Source organism: Dermacentor variabilis, chromosome 1, assembly GCF_050947875.1.
Source record: "Dermacentor variabilis isolate Ectoservices chromosome 1, ASM5094787v1, whole genome shotgun sequence".
NCBI classification, from domain to species: Eukaryota; Metazoa; Arthropoda; class Arachnida; order Ixodida; family Ixodidae; genus Dermacentor; species Dermacentor variabilis.
The window spans coordinates 51,455,065-51,480,895 of record NC_134568.1 but is presented as its reverse complement, the minus strand read 5'-3'; the positions used below and the strand labels follow the sequence as shown (position 1 = coordinate 51,480,895).

At 49.2% G+C, this 25,831-nt stretch overlaps 1 protein-coding gene across 1 annotated transcript; it reads right to left on the bottom strand.

The window, feature by feature from the left end:
* Window positions 1-1,893: 1,893 nt before the first annotated feature.
* Hr4 (nuclear hormone receptor 4) lies at window positions 1,894-25,492 on the bottom strand. The gene is made up of 5 exons (XM_075683022.1): window positions 24,397-25,492; window positions 23,456-23,604; window positions 13,722-13,783; window positions 5,537-6,557; window positions 1,894-5,482 (listed from the first exon to the last, which is right to left on the bottom strand). Exons 1-5 carry the CDS (start codon window positions 25,452-25,454, stop codon window positions 5,274-5,276), a joined length of 2,499 nt encoding a protein of 832 aa, XP_075539137.1. The 5' UTR covers window positions 25,455-25,492; the 3' UTR covers window positions 1,894-5,273.
* Window positions 25,493-25,831: the final 339 nt, after the last annotated feature.

Genomic DNA, 25,831 nt, shown 5'->3' with positions numbered 1-25,831 from the left:
AAACAGAAACAATGGAAAAACAAAATGAAACTTGAGGCACACAGTATGACATCCATACTTCCTTCACGACTATGTACAAACAGGTGTACGGCGGAACGAATCACGTGGCAGTGTCACATAGTCCCCCCTTTTCGCCCCCCCCACCCTCCTTACATATTTAAAGCGCGGAGAATACATTCTCTTCCTTATCTTGTTGATCTCGCAGTGCGCTGGCGTTAATATAGTATGTTATATATAGCTCGCGGCTGTCACAGAAGCCAGGCGTTTATTTCGCTAACTCTTTATACGACTAAGAAAACGCACACGCACACACACGCACACACACACACACACACACAAAAGTGACAGAAGTGGGTGGGGGAGGCTAGGAGCTTAAGAGACAAATGAACAAGTTACATTCATATATTTAAAAAAACACACAGAAAAGAGAAGCAGGAAAGAGTGAAACGTTCAGCACGCGGTCCAACTTGTGGCCGTCTTTTTTTTCTTTTTTGTCGCCCGATTCGCGCGGTTACCGTGAGTTTCAAAACTGTCGCCGTTAATCGCTAGTCGTTTTTCAATTTCTACTATATTTCTTTGTTTTGTCCCTATCTCTTCACGGGGCCTTCAGGAACCTTTCGTTCTCATCAACGTCTTATGTGGATCAGGTCGGCACTGACAGAATAATAATTTAAAAAAAAATATTGAAAAAAAAAGCGGCAGCGGAGGAAACCCCCGAAAAAAAAGAAAACAAGCTACCGAGCGACCAGAACAAGAAAAAAGAATAATAAAAAGAGGGAAAGTTGCATGGATGGATTTGGTCGCTCCGTGTTTCTGTGTCTTCGTGTGCGTGTGTGTGTGAGTGTACTCGTGCAGTTACACAGGGATGGCTTGTCGATACACCATTGCTTTCTTCAGCATCCATGCATTCATTCCTCCTTTCTACGTAGAAAAGCAGCCTTCTCATAAACGTATATTTCTCTCTCACGTTTTTTTCCTCTCTCTCTCTCTCTGGCTCGTTCTCTGTTTTGTTGTATACATAGACCTTTCTCTATATATTCATATATATATTTATATATTTATATATATATTCATTCATTTATTTATATATAAGAATGTGGCGAAGACGATAAAGGCAGTAAAAAAACATTTTTTTTTCTTTTGACTAGGGTGGGTGTAGTACACGATTGTGGAGGAAAAAGGGAGCTGTGTGAGAAGAAGAGGAGGGAAAGGACAAACGCGGGTCACTGGGAGTAGAGCGTCCTTTGCGTTTTCACACCAAACGGCCACCAACAACAATAACGACCAGGAGACAAAAAAAGGCATTTAAAAGAAACCGCGTCACTTAAAGCACAAATTTAAAACGGCGACAACAATGCGCGCTTCGCGTCGTTCACGTAACGGTAATAACTACAACAACGTATCTTGACAACAGCATAAAAAAATAATGATAATCACTATAGGGGCACATAAAAAAAAAGCGCGGGACAACCCAAGTAACATCGCTGTCAAGGTAGCCGACATCTGAACGCAATAACGCAATAATAATGGGGGTGGTGGGGGGAATGAAAAAAAAAAAGAAAGAAAACACCCAACAGCGTGCGTATATTGGCCAACGAATTCCCACCCGAAACGGCTCGCAGACGTCGGGTGTAAAAACAAGTGAGGACAGCACTGTACTTTTTTTTAGCTTTTTTTTTTCCTTTCTTCCTATCGCACTGCTGTCCCCCAGTTCCTAACTGGGCATCAGAGAAGGAAGGGGGTCGCCGGTGCGGGTGCGAGCTTCCAGGGACAAACATTTGTCCGAGAAGGGCCCGCTCGGCGTGGTGCCGTCGTGGCCGGCGGTTATACGGGTAAGAAATGAAGGAAAGAAACGACCGTAAAAAAAAAAAAGAAAAAAAAAAGAAAGCGGTGAAACGCCCGGGGCCGCGTTACACACGCATCTGAAGAGACGCCCGCTGAGGATGCACACAACACCCGAAAAAGGTATACGGCAACATGCAGACAACGGAACAACGTTTGGTGTTGCAGGCTTAACAACATCGCGCAAGACACGTCTTTCCAAGGCTGGTCCACCGCCGGCGCGTGCTCGAACAGCGTGTGCACAGCTCGGCCTGTTCGTGGAAACCGACCCACACAGGGGCGAGCCCGGAAGTCGGCGCGGCTCGCACGCGTACTGCGTACACTGCGTGGGACACGTCGTCGGTCGGTGATGCTGTCAGCCGAACTGTAACTGCGATGTGCCGCGTTTATTCCTTTTATTGCTCCCGCCTAGGTCGTTCCATCGACTTCCAACGCTCGAAAGGCGCCGCGTTTCTATTCTTGTTCGCTGACTTCAACTTTATTTTTTTGCTCAATTTCGTACGACTGGGTTTAGCTAACGCTCTACAGTATGTACTACACATGCACTACAGCTCGACAGCCGGCGCAGACGATGCTGCCGACAGGCCTATATTGTCGCTTGCCGTCGGCACTCAAAATTATATCAGTTATTTGAATAATATTTCTTCCTTTTTTTTTACGGTTGAGTTCTGGAAATAGTGATGGGGATCGAGACCTGTCTCGCGTTACTGTACTGACTCAGTCGCTACCTTGCTCACCGCAGTGTCGCTGAGCGTCGATTTATACCGCGTCCCAAATAGTCGAGTTGGACCGCCCAACTAGGTCCCGGAGGACGCAGTTTGCACTGGCGTATACCGCGGCGGCCCACATAGCTCGGCTCTGCGTGGTCGCTGCCATTGAAAAGCGTGTCCTGTGGAAGTGATGCCTGATACGCGAGCCCACGAGGCGGTTGCTGCGGACGTGCTAGCCACGGGCCACTCGTACTGGGAGAGGGGGGGACACGAAGGGTGTTCACTACGCGCCGCTGCTGGCGTCGCTGCGTGCGTGCCGTGTGTGGCTGGCGCCGCCGCGACGCCGCACCGACCCGGGCCCTGGCTGGACTAAAAAGCGGCATCGGAAACGACACCATGGCGGAACAACCTGGGGCATGCACACGGAAAAAGCTTACAAAGGCAGTGGTCAGAGAGTTCATTTCGGCAGTATTTCTTGTTGCTGGTTGCACTCCGTAGAGTGAGAAAGGCGAAAGAAAGGATCCGTCCAAGCATTCTTGTCTTGTGCGCTCTCTTCTCCCTCTCTATATATTTCTTTTTGGTCGTCGTAAAAAAAAAAACGCGATAATAATGAGACAAAAAAAAAAGAGAAAACAATGAAGAAGACTACGAAACAGTCACCATTGTCCACATCCTTTGCCCATTGTCTCGTCCGTCGCAGCGTGGCAAAACAATGCGTACGAAGGACAGCTCTCGCGGAGGCACGCGCCCCGTCGTCGAAGCCTCGTCGCAGGCAGAACAGCGGGAGCCCGATTGCGCGGGGACCGCTCGGTCGTGTAGTCGACTGGCCCTCCGAGCGCGGCTGAGGCGACCGACGCACTTGTGTGACTGCGAGCGGCGGGAATGCGCGGCCCGGCGGCTTTTTGTCCCTTGTCTTTCTATTATACCTGCTCGTGTTCCGTCCGGTGCCTGCGGGCCGTTTGGCACTTCGCGAAGGGACAGCGTCGCCGTCGTGTCGTGGATGGTCGATGAGGGTGCTGTACCGGATTGTGACTCGTAGACGGGTGCTCAAAATAAATAGACTAGCAGGATGGGACACCACTCGCAACGGAAGCTCACGAACGCGCGAACAGAACCTTCTTCTTGGGGGAAGGGGGTGGAGGCACGCGAAAAAAAAAAAAAAAGATGCGCTCTCCTCTCACGCTGAGCTGCAAATATATAATGATTAGCTATGATACAAGATGCCTGGCTCTGACCTTTAGTGACTGCTGTGATGTCGGGCTACCCGCGCGGAGACCTCTTGGTTGGCAGTGTATAGCTTCGCTTAGGGCAACCTATACGAGCTCCAAAGTACACCGCTTCCACGAGGAAAGGGTGTGCTGGTAATTAATGCGCCTAAAGTTTTCGGAAGTTATGAGCCCGTGTTTTTTTTTTTTCTTTCGTTTGGTTTATTTCTGAGGTTTGACTCGACAGTACTCTATAGTTCGCTGAACAAAGGCTCGCGCCTACGACGGGCGGCGTGCCAAGGTTTCATGTACGCAGGTTTCCACAGCGACTTACGTAGGCAGTCAAGTGGCGTCGTACAAAGGCGATGTGCCACGCCGTCATCGTATCCCTTCTAATAATTCACCAAGCTTCGCACGGACACCAAGCGCTCGTCCATCACTGTCTTCTTTGGTGTTATGTCGAGACAGTGGCGACGGCGCATATTCTGCTGGCGGGGCCTGAGAAGTGAACGCTGTGAGGCGTCCATATCCGTGAACTGCGCGAGAGGATCCTTTATGCCAGAAACGAATACAGCGTGCTTGTTTTACAACTTAATAGCGTGCTACCGTTTCGAGCGAGACCAACAAAAAGGTGGACGTACTACATTATGTAACCTTAACCTCTGTTGTTGCCGGCCTGCTCCAATATGAGAAAGAGAGAGAGCGAGAAATAAAAGGTGGCGATTTGAATAATTTAAAGGGTTTTTCTTTTAGGAAAATAGTCCATGTCTTTTTGACGCGCCACAACTCAAAAATAGCTTTTTTTTAGTGTGCATGCTGCTGTTAAACACTGTTATTCAACCGGTGGTGAAATGTTTTTTCCTCTGAATTAAAAAAGAAACAAACACGGAGATGGACGTGGCTCATTGGTATGCTACGGCAATACAGTCTCATCCTCAGGGTGCGCCTATATGCACTATAATAGTGAAATACCGGCGACCTACCTTGGTGGGAGTTCTATAAGAGTCGAAAAGAAGGTAACATAATTTATCTCTCAGAATGCGGGGACGCCATGCCTCAACGCCATTGTGCGCAGCACTTCGGGCTGCCTATAGGAAACCTGCTATTTTTGCTTTTCAATAGATTCATGGAAGTCTTGGAGACATTAGAATGCCCGAAAGTGCGCGTAGTCTTCCAAATCACTATGATGAATTACAACCTGACCATCTAGTTGAAGAAGGATGGCTACCGAATCATCGTTTGTCGAGGTTGATTGTGTGAGCATCGAAGTTGCCGGGCAAACCAGGAGATCGCGTCGGCTGTGAACGAGGGAAACGTTTTGCGCCGGATTCTCGTTTTGCTGCCACAGCGTCGTGGCGCGTGGTCCCGATGCGCGGTGTGGGCCGAGAGCGTGCGTTGCGGCGAGGTGTCGCGACGGCGGGCGCTCGCGAGCACGGCGGGGCGGCGGAGCCCCGCGCAATCGGGCGGCGGGCACAGTCTCTGATATCACACACAGGCGGGAGGGCATCCCGCGAGACTATCTGGTGATGGACGAGTTGAGGAGGAAGGGCACGTAGAACATCTTGCTGTGGAGCAGCAACGTGGCGGCCGCCTGGATGTCCGGTAACCGCGCCAGCAGCTCGGCGAAGCGTGAGCTTTGGTTGGGAAACCGCTGCTCGGTGAACACTCGCAGCGCGGACAGGTAGCGCTCCTGTATGCTCTCGAGCTGCCGCTGGTTCGGGTCCTCTGCGCACCAATGCGAGCGTGAGCGACGGCGGCCGGACCCGGGGCTGTACTCACCGTAGCTGAGCATGATGACCACCTTGAGGCAGACGTACTCCTCGAGGCAGAGCCGCGCCTTGCGCAGCTCGCTGGCCAGCCCGGTCATCTGGTCGACCAGGGGAACGGCCTCGCTGGGCAACTGCACGAGCGTGACGGGCCGGCCCATGAGCGCGGCCAGCGTGCGCTGCAGTTCGCACAGTGCCGCGGCCGTCTCACGACTCACGTCGGCCGGCGGCGAGTGGGGCCCGCCGTCGGACGAGCCCGACGACGAGCACGAAGACGAGGGGGCGACGCGCGCCGGCAGCTGGATGGCCTGGTAGGCGGCCGTGGTGAGCACGACCAGCTCGTGCCACTTGTGCGCCAGCAGCTGCGTGTGCACGGCCAGCGGGATCTCGGCGTAGAAGGGAAGCCGCTTGGTCCACTGCACCAGCTTGTGCACGATCTTGTCGGCGATCTGGCGGAGCTTGCGCGACAGGTCCTCCCAGTCGTTGAGCAGGTCGCGCATGTTGTTGAGCGTCGCCACATCCTCGAAGTCGTCGCACTCGATCAGCTGCTCGATCATGGCCGCCGCCTGCTCGGCACTCAGCGCGCGCCGCTCCGGCCGCGGCTGCTGCTCGAGCACGGCGTGCCGCAGGTGCATCACCTCGGACGGGCTCGTCAGCGCCGTCTTCAGGATGCCACCGTTGACCCAGTCTGAGCTCTGGTGGTACCTGCGCGGAGGGACGCCGCTCATGCCACGCGCGCGAGACGCTAGTGCGACCGAATACCTTGGTGACGACGACAGGACGCCGTTGGTGGTCGTCGTTGTCGTGGTGCTGCTCGTCGACGTGGTCGCCGCGCTCGCCGTGGTGGCGGCCGCGGACGCAGCCGAGACGAGCAGCGCCTTGGGACCCTGCATCATAAGCGGCGAGGGACCCTTGGCGGCGGCTTCGGCAGGCGGCGACTTGGCGGCCGCGGGCGGCTTGACGCCCGGCGCCGGCTCCTGGCGAAGCATCAGCTGGCCGTTCTTGGGGCCCTTCTTGTGCTTCTTGTACTTGACCTGCGCCGGTCACACGGGGAGCGGAAGAGCGTCCGCCGGAAGAGCGCGGCGCCTGCTCTTGCCTAACTCGGACCGCGTCACGCCTTTCCCCAACTACGTTAGCCCTTCGGTTCTGTGAACTAACGGAATAGTTCCGTAACAAAGATAGCTACAGTTACCACATTTCACAAGCCTAGATCCGAGCAGCGTTGGAGTGGCTGAAGCCTAAAGGCGTTCAGTGTTAAGGACAATTATGACGCGTGTAACACCTGGAGGAATAACCACATATCTTGAATTTTATTCTCGTTTTTTTTTCTGCCTAGCGACGATTCCTTAAACTGTGTCGGTTTTCCTCTTGCCTTTCTCGCTGCAAACAGCGAGTTTAATTATTATTAAATGCAGCCTTGGCTTTAAGCATGTTTTCTTGCGGTGGTCGGTACAAGCGCGCATATCATTAGCCTTGCTGAGTTTGGAATTGGCACACAAACATGAGAAACACTAGAAAAATAATCGAAAGCTACACCAATTATTGTTTCCCTCGGCGCTTTCTGCGTCCACCAGTTTCTTGTATTGTGTCTCATCTTATCCTGCCTTGCAAGTCGTATCATACGAACTCGCCCAAGCCTGCTCTTCTAAGAACATTGATTGAAGGAATTTTCTTTTGTTTGTATTTACGAAAGGTGACGTGATGGTGTCTACATATTGCTTTTAATGATGCCTTTATACAACTTCCCATACTACTTCGCTCACTGATGTGATGCTTCTTGATGCGCACATTTCCACCATGCCGTGACTTGTTATTTATTTCTTTAGTTTGTGCATGCACTAGCGCATGTGCCTTTGCACGGAGATTTTACCTGACTGTAAGCCTGGTGGCATTCTTGTGTCGCAATGGTAGCGGGCATTTTGGCCACGGCACCGTTAAGACTCTCAAGTGCCTGCGTACAGCTTAAAAGAAAGGAATTTTTTACGCTTTTGCAAGGGCGCAAACATTAGCTGCAACTTGGCGTCATTTGTTCGGCCGAGCTGTTTACACACTTTAAATGTTCTTCTTCTCAGGGCCATCGCGTGCATTGATCGGCGAAGAGGAGGAACTCACGACTTTCCAACAACCTCCATGCCGGTTTTCTTCGTAAAGGCTTTCCCACATCATTGGTAAGTGCGTGGCGAAGTCAGCTTGTAAGGAACTCCCCGTTGGTAAGGTAAGGTAAGAAGAACTTTATTGGGTCCTGAAGGTCAACCCTAGGCTGACGCGGGCCGCTCCCACGTTGGGACTGTCAGGCCGAGCCCTTCAGCCAAATCGCGGGCCTTCTGGCCTGCCCGTAATTGGTCAGAGAGTGATTCGCTGTGTAGCATTTGCCGCCACCATTCTTGTTCCTTGTCACAGTCTGTGAAGGCCGCGGGGCACTGCCAAAGCATGTGGTCAAGAGTAATGATGCCATTGCACTTATTACAGTTGATTTGAGTTTCCCTCTCCGGATAGATCCTGTTAATAAAATCTGGACTTGGGTATGTTCTTGTCTGTAGCAAACGTAATGTGACCGCTTGGGCTCTGCAAAGCTTACCGTGTGGCAATGGGTATTCCCTTCTGCTTAAATAATAATGCTTCGTGATTTCATTATATGTTAATAATCGATCCCTGTGTTCTCAGGGCGAAATGTAAGTTGCTCGGTCTTGATGAGCACGGCTAGAAAGTCCTCGTGCTGCTTCATTTGCCACCTCATTGAGGTTTCTCCGAGCTCCCTCCAACACCCCCAGATGTGCAGGAAACCAGCGGATTTCAATCCTCTCACTGTTGACCTTCTCTAGTAATTTTGTTGCTATCCGTGTTACATATCCGTTGGTAAAGTTGCGTATGGCTGTTCTAGAGTCGCTGTAAATATGTGTCCACCGATTAGCCCGAATGGCTAAGGCGATTGCTACTTGTTCTGCTACTGTTGGGTCCTTGGTATAGACGGTGATGGCATCCCGTATGTTACCTTGAGTGTCTACAACAACGGAGGTATACGCATCCTTATTTTTAACCCAGGCAGCGTCAACGAACGCCGCCTGCTGCTTATGTTGATCTATGTCTTGAAGAAGTGCCTTCGCCCTTGCCTTCCGTCTCTCGAGGTTATGTGTCGGGTGCATGTTCCTAGGGAACGGGGTCGTCTTTATTGTTTCTCGTAGTCCCTCTTGTAATTGTGTTAATAATCCTCCTTAGTTGGTGTGGTTGTTAATTTCTGCGCCAATTTCTTCAATTAGCGCCCTCCCAGGTCGTGTCCCCATTAGTCTCTCCTAGTGGGCCACCTGTTGAGCCTCAGCTATCTCCTCTAGTGTGTTATGCAGCCCTAGGCGCAATAAGCTATCATTTGCCGTGCTGATGGGAAGTCCTAGTGCAGTCTTTATAAGTCGTCTGATTAAAGCGTTTAGCTTGTTCTTATCAGCCTGTGTCCATTGTAGCATGCCAGCCACGTACGAGAAGTGGCAAAAGGCGAATGCATGTACCAATCTTATGGCACTGTCTTCTCCTAGCCCCTTATGCTTGTTGGTAACTCTAAGCAGAAGCCTAATGACTTCTTCTGACTTGTTAGAGATGTGCTCTATCATCCTGCCATTAGATCCATTCGCTTGCAGGAGAAGTCCTAGCACTCTAATAGTCTCCACCTGCCTGATTGGGTCTCCATTCTTGGCGTATATGTCAATGCGGGGTTCTTCCTCTGGGATATATCCGTTCGGCTTGCGCCCCCGCTTACTGCTCCGTAATACCAATAGTTCTGATTTTTTAGCAGAGCAGTTCAGTCCCATACCCTCAAGTGTTGTTTCTACCACATAAATGCTTTCCTGTAGTTTGGTCTCTGTTTGTCTCATATTACCTTCAGCACTCCAGATTGTTACATCATCTGCATATATAGCAAAGTGGATACCCTCAATCTGCGCGAGACCTCGAGCCACTTTTGACATAGCCAAATTAAATAACATGGGAGATAGGACAGACCCTTGTGGTGTCCCACGATTCCCAAGTTCCAGGGTTGTCGATTGGAGTTCGCCTAACCTGAGACAAGCAGAACGGCCACCTAGAAAGGCTTTGACTATATTGTGCAATCGCTTACCCAATCCCATCTCCGAGAGGATATCCAATATGGCCCTGTGCTTGATGCGATCGAAGGCCTTTTCTACATCTAGGCCTAGAAGAGCTCTCGTATATAGCGGGCTAGCAAGAATAAGCTGATGTTTGATTAAAAGCATTGCATCTTGAGTCGAAAGTCCAGGACGGAAACCGATCAGGTTATGCGGAAGAACATTTCTGTTTTCTACATACTTAGTCAGTCTATTGAGTATGACATGCTCCATGGTTTTGCCCAGACATGATGTTAATGATATGGGTCTTAGGTTATCTAGACTGAGTTGCTTGCCTGGTTTGGGAATAAGAATTGTGTTAGCAATTCTCCATTCCTTCGGATAATCACCGCTCTTCCAGAGTTCGTTAAAATACTCTGTTAAATATTTTATAGAATCATCGTCCAAATTTTTCAACAGCCTATTGGAAATGCCATGTGGACCGGCAGCAGATCTACTGTTGAGGTCGTACAGGGCTGCGCGAACTTCGCTTTCTGTGAAGTCTTGATCCATAGGCTCACAGTCTTCTCCTGTATATTCAGGCAGGTCTGTACTCTCATTGCTATCCTTAAGTGGTAAATACTTAGCTGCGAGCCGATCCAGAATGGCCTCCTCCGTTGTGTCATGACTCTCACGATGGACGAGTCGTGTTACTGCTGTTCTTCTATTATATTTCGTGTCGTTCTCATGAAGCAAATGTCTAAGTAAGTTCCAATTTCCACCACATCTGATTCGACCATCTATGGAAATACAAAGCTCATTCCATTGTTGTTTCTGTAAATTTCTGGAGTGTTCTTCAATCTCCCTATTCAACAATGCTATGCGCTTTCTTAGTCTTCTGTTCAGCCGTTGCGATTTCCATCTTTTTAACATAGATTGTTTAGCTTCAATCAAGTGCGCCAGCCTACTGTCCATGATTTCCATATCCTCCTCTGTGGTAATATCCTTCGTTGCCGCCTTTACATCTTCTCTGAGTTGTGTGGTCCAAGTTTGGAGTGTTTTCTTTTGTCCTGCCTCTGTCTCAGCTCTGCTTTTCCTTGCTTTCCGAAAAAGATCCCAGTCAATGTAGTTAAAGTGCTTTATCTCATTACTTGGTGTTTCCAATAGTATTTGTAATATGTAATGATCACTACCGAGGTCAATATTGGAGTTATTCCAGCCAGCGTTCGCTAAATTTGACACAAAAGTAAGGTCTGGGGAGGAGTCCCTGCATGTACATGTACCACACCTAGTGGGATAAGCTGGGTCTGTGATGAGGGAGAGATTAAGATCTGTAGCTAGGTTCCAGAGTCCATCACCTTTCTTAGTATTCCAGCGATATCCCCAGGTTTGATGTGGGGCGTTGAAATCCCCTCCAATAATGAGTGGAGCGTGCTTAGTAACAGCCATAGTCTTATTAAGAAGTGCCCTGAAACTCTGTTTCATGTCACTAGGGCTGCTATAAACATTAAGACAAAAGAGGCTTTGCGGTTTGCCTCTATTCCTTTTCAAAATTATTTCCACAAGTAAGTATTCTAATTTGTTTAGTCCAAGGCGCAAATCATGTTCTATGTAAGGTATTTTCTTATCTACGAGCGTGGCTAGCCCCCTACCCGGCTCTTTGCCCCTGCATGTCGCTTTGTATCCGGATAGGCTGATCTCATCCGCCAAGGTTTCCTGCAGCATAATTATTTTCGGTTTGTCTGGAGAGGTTTTTATTAACTGCATGAGAGATGACTTTTTGTGATAAAATCCTCGGCAATTCCATTGCCACACGGTAAGGCTCCCCCTGCTAGCCATTGCTTATAGAACCCGTCTTACTGCTACCCGCTAGAGTACGCTTCGTAGAACCCCCCGACACGCCAGGGAGCGATCTGACTCTTTCTGCTTCTGAAGGTAGGTATTCGTCGTCCTCGCCTTGCGCTTCTACTTTGGTAAGCCTCTTTTCAGCCATCAGTCTCCATTTCCATAACTTATCAACTTTGAAGGTAGTTTTATCTATGGCATCTCGAAGTTGTTTAATCGCCTCCTTGATCTCTTCCAAAGCAGAGCACACTGTCGTTTCTACTGGGCTTATTGCCCGCTTCTTTGGAGCTGGTGTGTTTTGTTCATCCTGGCTGTTGTCATTATTCACCGGTTTGGCTATTGCTACTTTTGTGGAGCCCGTCTGCGAGTCCTTGCGAAGTTCTACAACCTGCTTGGTAAGTTCTTCATTTGCCTTTCTCAGATATGTTACTTCTTTAATTACCTGTTCTACCCTGGCATCATTATCTCCGACCGACCGCCCCGCACCGCTCTCCGCAGCCCTCACAGTACCTTTCACTTTGTCGGCCCAGGTTGTTCCAGATGTCGTCTTGTCGCCAGGCGTCTGCCCTCCTCCTTCGAAGCGCACCTGCACTTCACGTGATCTGGAGCGGCTTCTGCCCTTCGACGGCGAGCGGCGTCTTGACCGTGTGGGGCTCCTTGAGCTCATGCGCTTCCTGGTGCCCGTTTGGGCATCCCATTGCAGCTGAGCCGATGTCGCCGCCGATGCAAATCTGTTGCGTTCTCGTCGTCGAATTCGCACCACGTATGGAATTTGGTACCGCTGTCGGCAAGTCTTGTCCCCAGCTGGGTGGTCCCCTCCACAGAATTTGCAGTTAGGCACACACATGTGATTGTCCTCCGGGTTTTGAGTTCCACATCCTCTGCACTGTACCACGTCCGGTGTTGGACATACATCTGATCGATGTCCAATCTTACCGCAAGCATAGCAGACATCAAACTGCTTCCTATACAGGTAGCACCTTACAAGGGTCGACCCGTATCTGACATAATTGGGTACCTTGAGCCCATCAAACAGGACAATGACCGAGCCCGTGGATTTAATACGTTTGGCTGCCAATGCTAGTGGGTTAAAGTCATGCACAATGTTCTTCGTTATCGTGGCCTGATTGTCTCTGAGGTCAACTCTCCGAATCACCACTTTACACGTTGTATGCGGAGCTGTCTCGTAGGCGTTCACTTCATATTCGGTTTCCACTATAATGATCGACCTGATTCGCACATACCTGGCAGCATGATTGGGATCTGGTGTACTAACCACCACGATGTTTTGCGTGAAGTTAGGGCAAACGACATCCTCTCGGGCTTGTTGCGGAGTCAGGCCCGATGCTTCAATAATCGCCACGCCTATCGCTAATAAAGGGCACCTGGAGAAGTGACACCACACACAGCGAAGAGCAACAGGGCACCTGTTGCCCCATTCTCTCCAAGGCGGATTCGGTGCTGACAGTAGTGATGCTGGCTTAATGTTTGTTGCGTGTATTCTTAAGGTTAGATGTTAATAGATCCCGCTATATTTGTTTCTTTCTTTTCCAATATTCTAGCAATTATTAGGTGGTTACCTCTGGACATATTTTGATTGCTGTATACCTTGAGAAAAATAATTTCAATCTTGGGGCGTTCTGATATCAAGGTTAACCGGTTAACATCGTTTGTTAATTTTACAGCTCTATGAGAGTAACGCTATAGAGGTCATTTTATCGCAATATTCGTCATTCTATCGTAGCACAAGCTCGTCAGTATAAAACCTGAATTGATTTGTTGAACAAGAAAAGGAAATGAAAAGCGTGCCATTGTTGCGGCGATTCTAGCACAAAAGGTGCCCGACAACGTATTCCCCTTCCAGAAGAACAAGTTCGCGTGTGCAGTTAATGTAAAGGAATCTTCGTATGCTTTGTAATGCGGGGGGTGTTTTTTTTTTTTCTAAAGCGCCGGCCAAGAATACATGATAGCAGTCTTCATTGGCGTATTGCCTACGCATTCAATATGCGCTTGTAATGGTATATTCGCATCGGCGAATCCAATGAGATTGCCTAAGCTCCCGGAATCGCCGGAGGGAATACACCGTAATATCCTCAACGGATAGCAGTTCTTGTTTTGATGTTTCTTCTATTTCTGTTTGTTTGTTTAACTTTATATTACTTTAGGGGGATGCTCCACTTCACGGTGAGAGCGATTGCGCTAATAGTTTTTTTGTGCAACTGCCAATGAGTCTGCTTGGGCGCTTATATTTAAACAAGAAAATGCTGAGGAGTAGAGCCGGTTGAACCAGAGCCAACTCACCTTGTATAGGTTGTACACCGCTCCTGAATTTCTCCCACCAGGCATTCGGTCTTCTCGAACAGCTGAAAAAAAAAAGTGCGCAACGTTTAAGTCGATGCTGTTTGTCCCTTTCCGATTTCCTGCATTTGCTCGACAATATTCGTTAAGCGACACTCACGGGGTCCTCCTCACGTTGCGGAATATTTATTTACTCTAGCGCCGATCACGGATTCACAGCGCTTCCGCTAATCTGTCTTCATCGTAGAGAAGGAAACCTGACGGCATAGGCTGTGCCCAAACGAGAAATCGTATTAATCTTTCTTTTTTTGTCCATTCGATGGACTTCCCGAAAGAGAGGGAGAGAAATATATTTTCAGTCAGTTCATTTCACAGAATCATCGGCTCAAAATTGTGTACCTCGGTAGCTGCGACAAAGATGGGCCCGTTTTCGGTTCTCGGTTTCAGAGCGCTCAGGGGACGCTGCACAAAAATCGTCACAGGCAAGCAACGACTGTGTCTCAGTGCGCCCAATAAGCGGACTCAGTAACGGACAAATAATTGCTGCTAGACGTGCTTCACTTCGCTTTGTTCGGCCTTTTCTCTTGCCATACAAATGAAACAAAAACAAACAAAATTTGCTGGGACGAGCGCAAAACTGTTCCGCGGCAGCAGCTCAGTTATAGATACATTGCCCCAAGGAACTAGGCAAGGCAAAAAGCAGCCGTAAACCACTGCACAAAAAAAGAAATCCAGTTGGTTTCGCAGTTTACAGTTCGCGCATAACGAAATGTTAATACACACATTGAACATAATAAAACTTGACTAAGTACTCATGGATCCGTAGCATAGCATACCACTATAAAGGATTATTACGCAACAGAAATTCAACTAATACCTTACAGGTCTTGCGCCACGTGCTAATTCATAGCTATACGCAGGTACGACGTAACTGACGCAGCAAAACGTGTTGTGAAAAAGTCTTCATATTGCCCACTATTGTTCCTTTAATGCAAGTTGAGAATTACCTTTCACGACTTTCGTAGCACTACCAGGCTTCTCCGCAACGACCAGTCGAACGTGCGCCGATGGGGAGAGACTTCAATATAAACTGAGTATCTCACCTCCTCTCCCTTTCTGCCCCCTTTCTTTCTGTTGTGGCGCTCGTAGCAGCTTAGTCTTAAGTTTGCAACGTGGGCCTGCAGATATTCTTCTTTCGCCCTTAGATATCCAACGTTCGGCGTTTAATCGATTTAATTACTCTAGATCATGCGGGCAGCCTTCAAAACGCAGTGAAATCAGTGCACAAGGACAGATGAATTCCAGCGTGATTGAGAAGCACAAGCGAAAAAAAAAGGGGGGGGGGAAATAAACAACATGCTAAATGCTTACGAGAGAGCCTCTACTTTCGGTCGGCGCTGCATGTAGACGGAAAATTCACCAGTTCCCACGGCCGCACGTACTCGTCTATTGGTGCCGCTGATATAGAAAGTGTCGTCTCGCTCGCTTTATTCGTCTGTTAGGTGACGAGTGCCAACGAATTTGGAGCACCGGTTCACGAAAGTGCATAATTGGACGGAAAGCCGGTGGCCAGAGCACTGGACTCGCCCAGTACAAAGTACACATGAAGTCGTTATCGGTCATCTACTGCTTTAATTATTCTGCCTTGAGGTTTTGTAGCCTTCAAGGGGAATAATTAATTTTCTAGCCCATGCCACTTTCTCATTAGTTTCCTCACTAATTAGTTTACATTTATTTTGAAGTGTACGGTTCTCGCCGTAGGCGCCTCCAAGATTACGCACACTGAAAAACAGGCTCCGCGCGCCAATCTTCTCGGAATGCGATCGCGCTATAGGCCTTCAACATACGTATACGTCGATATCGTTCTCTCCCACATTTCATTTTTTTAAATTTTACTTCGATACTGACGTTGTCTAACACACACACACCAATAAGAAAGACTCGTTTGTTTGATCAACTTTCCTCGGCACTTAATTGAGGTCGCGTTGCCAACTCATCAAGTGCGTTCACCGCCTATCGCTCGCTCGAAGCAATTAGCTCTCGCATTTTACGCTCCTGTCAAGAAGCTGGCGAAATTCAGGATTAATCTCAGGCTCGTGCTGCTCGCAAAAAAAAAACAAGAAAAAGAGAAAAGGGACATGCAAGAAAATAAGGCAGGATCGCGTGTTTTATTGAAAGAGAAATTTTCGTGTGAGAAGCGGCAGAAATAAGAGCGCGTAAAAATAAGTGCCCTAAGCGCTTCTCGATATACTGAAATCTATTTCACCTTCTGCGTCAAAATAAACTCGATCTCCATCGCGAACTACGAGAAAAGACCGAAGAGAACGCCAACGTTTTTTGCTCTTTTCGAAAATTTCTTTCTTACCGAGCAACTCGTACATCTCTTCGAGAAGTGCGTAAATTAAGACTTATTTGTCACAAAAAAACGCAAGCACCCAAACTGAGCGAGTCTACTCTGTACTGCGACGCCTTCCGCATATCACACGCCCGATGCAAATGTATCTGTTCCTCGAAGCTTCTTGAACGCGAGAGTTCCTGAACATTCCGCCTTTTTTCCCTAAATGACACTTGCGAAGTACGCAGTGCGCGCACACCGCGTCATATGCCGTCAGCTTCCTAGTCTTCTCGTGTAAAAAAACAAACAAACAAACAAAAGAAAACAAAACATAAAGCCGTCTCAAGGCGTCGCCCCCCATCTATTTATACGTTCTGACTAGCGAATTCAGCTCTGGGCTTGTGTACGATGAATCCGAAGTAGAAGGGGGGGCTGAAAGTGGTATTTACAAATTAGACAGCTCAGTTTTTGTTCCACATTTATGAGTGCCTTTGAGCACGCTCTGCTCTTGCTTTGCACGTTCTGTAAATGGAAAGTACGTAAAGTCACTATGCTGTCGTGCAGCGCTTACATCCGGCATGATTCGGAGGATGTAGACACGCTCTTCCGTGAAGAGTGCATACCTACTATGATCGGTTTGGCCTTTTCCACTTAAGTTAGATAAAAGAAGTAATTTAAAAAAATGTAATTCCGCCACCGCATAACCTTTAGCTGTTCTGTACGCTCGTCCGACGGAAGACACAACTTTCACTACACGCACTCATACGCATACGCGTACACCCCCAGCGCACAAATAAATAAATAAAGTTATGAACTAAGGGCGTATGCGGGGAAGGCACCACCCCTAGAAAAGTGCCGAATCAGTGGAGCCTTGCCGTATTATCTTCACTGCTTCACTGTAAGTTACCCCGCAACACTTCTTCAGACGTCGCAACTAAAGCGCACTAGACACAAGTCAATGTTGTCGTGAACACCTGAGCTAAATGTTTATTTGCACGGCAGCAAGGAACGTACCATAGAGCTGTTACGTTCGCTCATGATTTCTTTCGGCCTCTTCAAATCTCCGCCATCTTTCCATGATGGCGACTCTGCGACTATTGGCCGCATTTTAATTATTGCGATAGCAATTGTATGGACATTCCAGGCGCCTTTTTGTCGTCGGCATTGCCGTGATGTTTCGTATAAAGTCCAAGGCCGATAAGACCATCGCCGTGCGCCGTATCCTGTACGTGCGAGGGAAAGCGTGCGAGGGTCAGCTGGCGATCGCGGCTCAATCTCGCGCACGCAAAAGAGGAAAGAGGGGAGGAAACGCGCCGTCTTCCGTCGCGCGCGATGCACCAGGAGGAGGGCGGGGACCGGGGAGGGTTTTTTTTACTCCGGTGGCTGCTGCGTACAACGCGCGCGCGGGCGCCCATTTCTTGAAAGCGATCTGCGATGTGGACAATGTGCGCGGTCGCGCGGATCTCGTCATCAAAGCGATCTGCGATGTGTACAAAATACGCCGAGTGCTGGTAACTTCGTATGCGCTGTGTTTCCGCCACTTAGCGTTGAAGCGAGACGCAACACGAAGGCCACTTCGCTCGCTGCTGCTGCCGCGCCTCCTCACGCCGGCGTTTTGACAGCGAGTTTCCGCGGTCATCGAGTGAGATCTGTTCAAGTTTACCTGTGCGCGCGTGACACCGTGCTTGTTAATTTAGTTAGTGAGCGAATGTTTACACGTTTATACAGCCGATAAATCGACTATCCTTGCTTCGTATAGCTGTCTGCTAATTTGCTATCGCAATCGATGCTTCGCCTTTCGGGCGATCTGATTACGTCACGAGACATAACTATTTTGAAACCAGAAGAATGTCATCAATGCTGTGATTCTTAATATTAGTATGTTAAATGAAAAGAATTAAAGGTCGCTGTATCGAAAAGCGCAATAAAGAAAAAAAAACTTCAAGTTTGCATTTCCAGTCTTCAGCGACTGTCGTATGTCTAATTATTGCAGCTCCGTTGTAGTTAATGATCATGTTTTCGCTATGCTTTCGCTGACTGCGTCGCTTATATTGAGTGTCTTTATTTGCCATAAAACTAGTTCTATATGGTCAGGTTCTGGGTAAAAAGTTGCGCGTAGGCAACTTGACCAGCCCAAAAAACCCATGAAAGGCAACAGGAGACAGTGGGCTCTCACATGTGATTACACAAGAGGGTAGACATCAACTTACAAAAACGTAGCTATACAATAGGGAATACATTTTAATAATTACAAAAAGAAGTAGTTTGTGTGCACAAGGAAAATAATACATTTAAAACATGAGCATGACAGATTAGTTTAAAACGATTTTTAGGAAAAAAAACAAAAAACGCTAACAAAAAAAAAACTAAACATAGCACTATGTTCCAGTACACTACATACTCAGAAAAAAAGTCATACACCAGCATAGCTCATGCATAAACGCAAAAAAACAAAAACGAAATTACTCTGATTGGAAGTAGTTTTGCAAGCTCCGTAGGGACAGGATCTTTATATTCTGTAAGGCGAGGTAGTTTATTAAAGTCGGAAGTGTATGTCGCAGCATTTGTTGACCGTAATTCGTTCTCGAATGCGGAATGTTTCATTGTTCAGGTGCCCTTGTGTCATAGGCTGCAACATGTTTATGTAGACGAGCTATATTTCGGATACCGTTAACTTCGTACTTGAGTTCCTTGCGATACGTCAGTGCCAAACGGTGCTGAAAGAGATTCTGATTTCTAAATAGATTAAGTGTTTTAAACAGTGGCTGAGTAGGGGCATCGTAAGGCTTATTACATATCAAGCGTATTATTTTTTTCTGCAAGATAGAGAGACAATGTATATTAGTGTTGGAGGCCGTGCCCGTACTAGACAGCAGTAACCTAAATTACTTAAGATTAAATCATTGTAAATTAGTATTTTTACGTTGCGTGGAAGATATTTAAGGCAGTACACTGCACCAACAACTTGGGACAGTTTTCCAGCCAGGAAATCGTAATGGGCGTTCCACGTCATATGGTCCTCGAAGAAGACCACCAAGCGTTTTTATTGTTTCTACAATTTCAATTTAGGAGCTCCCTATAAACAAATCTGTTTCTTGTGTAACTTTCTTATCTTTAGCTTGAAACAACACTTCTTTACTTTTGCTAGCATTAATTCGAAGACCGTTTTCAACCATTCTTATACTTTTCTTAAAACGAGGTTTGCTCTCCTTACGAGGCTATGTGCATCCTTCGATTTAAATAGTAAAGTTGTGTCGTCAGCATATATAACATGTTTTGTGTTAGAATCGGCATTAACTAAGTCATTTACGTAGAAATTAAACAGAGGGGGTCCCAAGATGCTACCCTGTGGAATGCCAGTCTTGACTGGCCTGACATGTGATACAGCATCGATTTGCACTTGCTGTTTTCTGTATTTCAAGTACGATGTGATTAAGTCGAAAGCTATGCCCGTTTGCGTTTGCATGCGCACGCGTTCGTGCCTGCGAAGTATTTGCCATCACGAGATATCATTTGAACGCAGGCCGTAGTGCTAACGTTGGATATTGTGTAGGTTTGTCGTTTTAAGAGGCTCATCGTGAGCGTTGCGTTCGTATTGTTGCAGTTGCTATACGAGCTGAAACGACTTGAACAACCGCCGTGCTCAGGACGAATGCGAAGTTATGGGACGCACTTGTGCCTTCATTGGCTGCCAGTGTGCAGGCAGTGACATGAGGGTTCTACATCGAGGGTCGCCATACGTCGAGCATGGGGGCGCCGCACCGCGGAGGTGTTGAGCAATAATCTTTGATTGATTCCGGTCGTATACGCAGCGCAATCAAACACTTTTTTTGCGGCAGTATGTTGCGAAGTAATGCGCCTAATGCCAAATACATTCCACAACTTTGTTATATAGTGTTGCAGAGTCTCTTTAGCTCGCTATATTACCACTTCAGAAAACGAGACAGAATACCAAGCTCTCTGTACGGTATTCTCTCAGATGTGAACATTATGCGGGCGTGCGATTGTCGTCTATGTGATAAAAAAAATGTGATGTTGTTGTCGTAGCCGTAGTCGCCGTCGTCACTAAGAGTATACAGTGCTTCTTCAGGATAAAAAAGAAAGACTACAGCTGGCTGCTAAGTTATGACGAACGTGTTAAACGGTGGGATAGGTGTTGAGACACAGGTGAACAAAAATCGGAGAACACGCGGCCCTATAACTCCATAGACACATATATATATATATATATATATATATATATATATATATATATATATATATATATATATATATATATATATATATATATATATATATATATATAGAGAGAGAGAGAGAGAGAGAGAGAGAGAGAGAGAGAGAGAAAGAGAGACGCTTCACATTCAACGAGGTAAGTGCATAACCCGCACGCTCAGGCTCCCGATCGTTGCTCTGAGGCCGAGCTCTGAAATAATGACTAGTGGAATGACTAGGCAGCGGAAGTACCCCTTCCAGCGCGTGCCAATTGACCAACGAAAAGCGAGTGTGATGAGAGAAAATTCGCGAGTGGGCTCGCTTTCCGCCAGTGTTGTTTTCACGTCGTTGTGTTGTCACGCGTATCGATGACGTCAACTATCGTCGTTCGCTGCAGTGAGGCGAGGCAACAGGGCTGGCTGTCGCGCCCGCGTGATAGTATCGCGTCGAGGCCAGCGGTTTCACAGCCACCGTTGTGGGGTGAGCGAGCGCTCTCGTTTATTCGCCTCTCCGGTCGTTTGTCTGACGTCAATTGCGACTTCCGACTTCGGCGCGATTGTGATATAGGTATGGAAAGAACAGGAAAGCGCGCGTGTGTGTGTGTGCCGTGGAAGGGGTGTCTCCGTCTACCGCCGTATCGGGTGTGCGCTCAGAGCCTTGTCTCGGGGCGAGAAATCGTTCCTGCGGCACTCGTCGTTCCCGGATCAGACGTTCTCCTCCGCGACGCGTGCCGAGGCCCGCGAGCAGCGATGGGCGACCGGGTCGTCTTCTTGGAAAGCGACAGCTCGCTTGGAGCCGCGCCGACCAGGCGACGCCGGCGCAACTCCCGCTCTGCTTGCTGCTGTTGCCGGCGGTCTCTGTTCCTCCCGCAGGAGGCCCGCCGGGGCTGAGGGCCTCTTCCTTCTCGGAAAGCGATGCAATTAAGACGTGACCGTCATCTGGTCGCGCCCCCATTCTGCAGCGCTTCCTGTACAACGGTCGCGTTCGGTTTGTGAACGGTTCGGCGGCTCTATTTATACGCGCGCTCCGAGTGTTTCCTGCAGCCGGCTTTCTCGACGTTTCCACGGCCGACGCCGCCGCCACTTCGATGCACCGGCAGCCTTCTGTAACGACGACGCACCCCTCCTCCCTCTTTCTGCGGGAACGTCTGTCTGTGTGTTGCGGGGGGCGGGGGGCACGTGACGGAAACGGTGTTCCGCACTTGACGCAATCGCACGCGTCGAACTTCCGTGGAGCTCGCGGCGTTAATGTCGCATTTTATTATACACACGACCCTCAGTGGTGTATTTAAATTGTATCTCACTATCATTCAAAACTATTATTGAAAGCCAACACGTTAAGGTCGCTTCTTGCTTTAATCATCCGGGGCACGCTTCTGGGTACTGTGATATTGCAACACCAGTTCGCTGGTGAGAAGCAGCTACGTACACATGTATACATGGCATGTCACTTCTAGCTCACACCTTCATACAAGGGAAGGGGCAGGCGTGTACGCCAAGGCTGCTTAATTTATGCTTCTTCGCCTTCGTAATTTGTTCGCTGTAACATTCAATTACTGACTACCCTTTCTCTTCTAGTCGCGCGCATTTGCTCTGTGCCTCAGACATACCTTCGGATGAGCAAATTCCAAGAAGACACCCTCGACGCGCTCTTTGAATGCTATAGGGGTGCTGACTAGCGCGGTTTCACGGTAGTGCTGCTACTCAGATTGAATGTTTTCTCCTTTAAAAGGTTTTAGCCCACTATTTGTTTATACAAGGACGTTTTTACTTCAAAAGAAAGCTACTGTGTTTCCACTTGATCTTGAAGCCTCTTGTGTGTCAAATGTGCCTCCGAGGTGTCTAACCACAGAAAATTGTACTTGCGATGGTAAGTTGAAGCCTGCGTTCGCACTGGTTTATGTCATTTTGTCAAGAAACGTCTTAAGAGTGTGTCATATGTCCTAATCGCGCAAAAACAAACAAAAAAGAAAAGACGGAATAAGAAGCTGAGGTGCGGACTGAAACCTCCGACGCAACAGCCGCCGTTTACCGGGTGCATGCCAGGCGGTGCCACAGTACCGCGCAGCAGCAAACAGGGACGTATTACCTATCTGCGTCTTACTAACGAAAGTTCGTTAGCGCTAGATTACGACGCTAGATGACGCCGAGTGTTCTTTAGGCAGCGCGAAAGACGAGCGTTGCAGCAGTACACGCCTCATACATAACTCTTTTCGACGGTGGCAATACGGTAGTCGCCATATTGATTGAAAGCTAAACGCATTACCGTCAACAGTCATCGTGAGATGGGTTGTCAAATGTTTCATCCCGACGATTGAAGAACAACGGAAACAAACAAGTAAACAAAGTAAGCGAAATAGGACGAGTAATGTAGCGAAGGTGGTCATTCGCTGCACAGAGAGAGAGAGAGAAGCAGAAGATAGAGAAGAAATAAAAACAGTGCACTCTGAGAAAATCACAATGGGATATCGAAAGCTTTACAGTTCAGTGCAGTACTAGATCCCTTTCCTCGCTATATGACACTGCCTTCGAGACGCTGCTCTGTACATTTCGCCCCTGTTATAATTCGCCGTCTCACCTGCTCACATTGGCTCAAAGCATGGGTTCATCCCCCGTAATTGGCGCAAACAAGAAGACGCGGAGTAATTGAATGCTACGAAATTTGACAGTATACGATGTATGGCACCCCCGAATGTATAGTTTCGGAGTAGACGAGAGGTGCACAGTTTTGCTTTGCAGCAGGTGGCGCTGCTGTCATTGGACGAGACATACGGAGATTGCACGCGCGCTTGTATATCAGAGGTTCGCGGTGTCGTCCCCTTGTGTCTTCTCTTTTAGTGTCCAATCTGTTTTTCTGCGAAGGGCTACAGTTTACGAAGTCGACAAGCCTCGGTTACCGGCTATGGTATAGGGCTGTGCGCCGTCACGTGTTCGTGTGATTGTTGTTTCTTTCCCTCCTCCTATTCCATTCGTTCCGGGCTGAGTAGCAGACCGGACGTGTCTGATAGACATTCCCGCGTTTTCTTTACTGTTCTTCTCGCTTGGAGAGACAAAATGTGCTCATATCGCTGTCAAGTATATACCGTTAGCTTGCGAGCGCTTTAGTGGAGCTATTCTGTACATTTCACGTCGCTGCTGCGCTTTCGTCTGTGTGCGCAGCCGTGCGAAGGAGAGGCAAGGGTACGTACCTGCGAGAACCATGCCCTGTCGTAGGCACTTCTGGAAGCGGCAATACTGGCACCGGTTCCTCTGGGCCTTGGTTATCTCGCAGTTGCCGTCCGCCACACACGTGTACACACGCTTGTTCTGCACGGTCCGCTTGAAGAATCCCTTGCACCTTAGGAAAAAGCCAGGGGAGAACCACCATGCGAGGAGAGCGGCAGCGACGAAAAGCCCGCCAGCGGCGACCGCTTAGCGGAGACCGGCTTCTTGCAGGAGAGCATGCATTTTGTCTAACGCTCACGATCTGCACTCTCATGCACACTGAACTGCTAGCTGCGTGGCTATAGCGATGAGTAGTAAGCGCGTGCTTCGCTATAAGCGAAAGACTCTATACTACGTTGCCCTGTCGCGGTAGTGGACTGGCTGTCATCCTCACTCTTCCGATATTAGGCATAGTGTACCCACAGAGGTGGCGTATATAGTGGCTATGACATTGTGCCCGTGACCGCTGGATCGAATCCCGGCCGCGGCGGCCGCATTTCGATGGCGGCGAAATGCAAAGACACCTGTGGTACCGTGCATTCGGTTCACGTTAAAGAACCACAGGTGGTAAAAATTAAAACCGAGTCCCCCACCATAGCGTGCATTTCGATGGGGGCGAAATGCAAAAGCGCTTGTGTACCGTGCATTCGGTGCACGTTAAAGAACCCGAGGTGGTAAAAATTAATCCGCAGTCCCTCACTATGGCATGCCTCATGATCAAATCGTGGCTTTGGGATATAAAACCACAAATTTTAATTTTTAAGGCATAATCTGCGGAATCGAGGAACTCATGGAGATCCACACTGAAGATGCGCAACAAAGAAATGCAAGCACGAGGGGCGTTTCTTGGTCGCGGCACTTCAGCGTGCATCCTTCTTTTGGATGAAAGCAACGCCTTTGTCGGCATGTCGCAGAGTTCACTCACCCTTCGCAGGTAATGATGCCGTAGTGCAGACCCGTCGCCTTGTCCTCGCAGATCATGCACACCATGGGCTGGTCGTCCTCGTCTTCGGCGCCTCCCCGTGACGTGGACGGCGTCACGCCGGCGGCTACGCACAGGTTCAGCGCCTGCGAGTCCGGCAACTTGTCGACCCACGACGCTGCTGGCTCCGGGTTTTCGTCCCGGCGCCAGCTCGCCTCTTCCTCGGAGCCAGCGGCCGACGTGGAGGCACGCCGGTAGAAAATGGGCGACCGCTGGAAGGCGGCAGCCGGGAACGGCGGTGCGTAGCCCTCACGACCCACCTCGGTGGCTGACGGTGTGCCCGCCGGCCAGCTGGCCACCTGCGGGGCAGGCCTGTACATGCGCCGCACAACGGACAGGCCTTCGTCCTCCTTGGGCCGGTTGAAGGCGCTCGAGTCCGGCGTCCAGGCACTGGCTGCGGGTCCCGCGCGCCGCTCCTCGTCGTCCGAGTCAGTCGGAGCCGCTAGCCGGCCAGAGCCATGGGGAGGCGGCGACTCGTCCGTCCGCCGCGCTGGAGGTCCTGGGGTTGCGGCACCGCTGGACGATGACGCACAGGGCCCTGATGATGACGATGCCGCCGCTGGCTGTTGTGACTGTGGCTGTTGCGGCTGGTGCTGCTGCGACTGCTGTGACTGCTGTTGCTGCGACTGCTGCTGCTGCTGTTTCTGCTGAGCCGGTGGCAGCTGTTGTTGCTGCTGCTGCTGCTGCAACGGCTGCGACAGTGGCTGTTGCTGCTGAGCCGGTGACTGCTGTTGCTGCTGCTGCTGCAACGGCTGCGACAGTGGCTGTTGCTGCTGAGCCGGTGACTGCTGCTGCTGTTGCTGCTGCTGCTGTTGCTGCTGTTGCAGCGGCGGCGGCGGCGGCGGCGGCGGCGGTGGCGGCGGCTCAGGCGACGACGTGTTCACATCACCGTTGTTCTCTCCATCGCTGCTGCCGCGCGAGTCCACTTTCCGTCGCTTGAGTTTGATGTCGTGGAATAGGCTCATCTTAAACAGTAGCCTGTGCAGGAGCGGGGGGAGCATACTTCCTGCTCGGGTTTCGGGGGTAAGGAGGAGAGATAGAAAAAACAACAAGACGGGTCCGTTAGCTGCCAGCAAAGCAGAACATACGCATATCGTTTCTGCGAAAATCCACAAGAAAAATTTATGAAGGAAGATCCATGAAAGTGGAATACCACTATCCATGGATATTTACGAAAGGGACAATCTTCCCTTTCAAGAAAATGCACACGCGCGCCTTGTCCTCCTGTGCCCCCATTCGTGCGTTTCCCTCCATCATGGTCGGCGGTGTGAAAAAAGTGTTGGATGGCTGCTCACTTCACAGACTCAAAATAAACGCAAAAGATTAATAATAATGAAGTGCCATCTACCATAAGCTCTCTTGATGGCAGTGAGTTGAC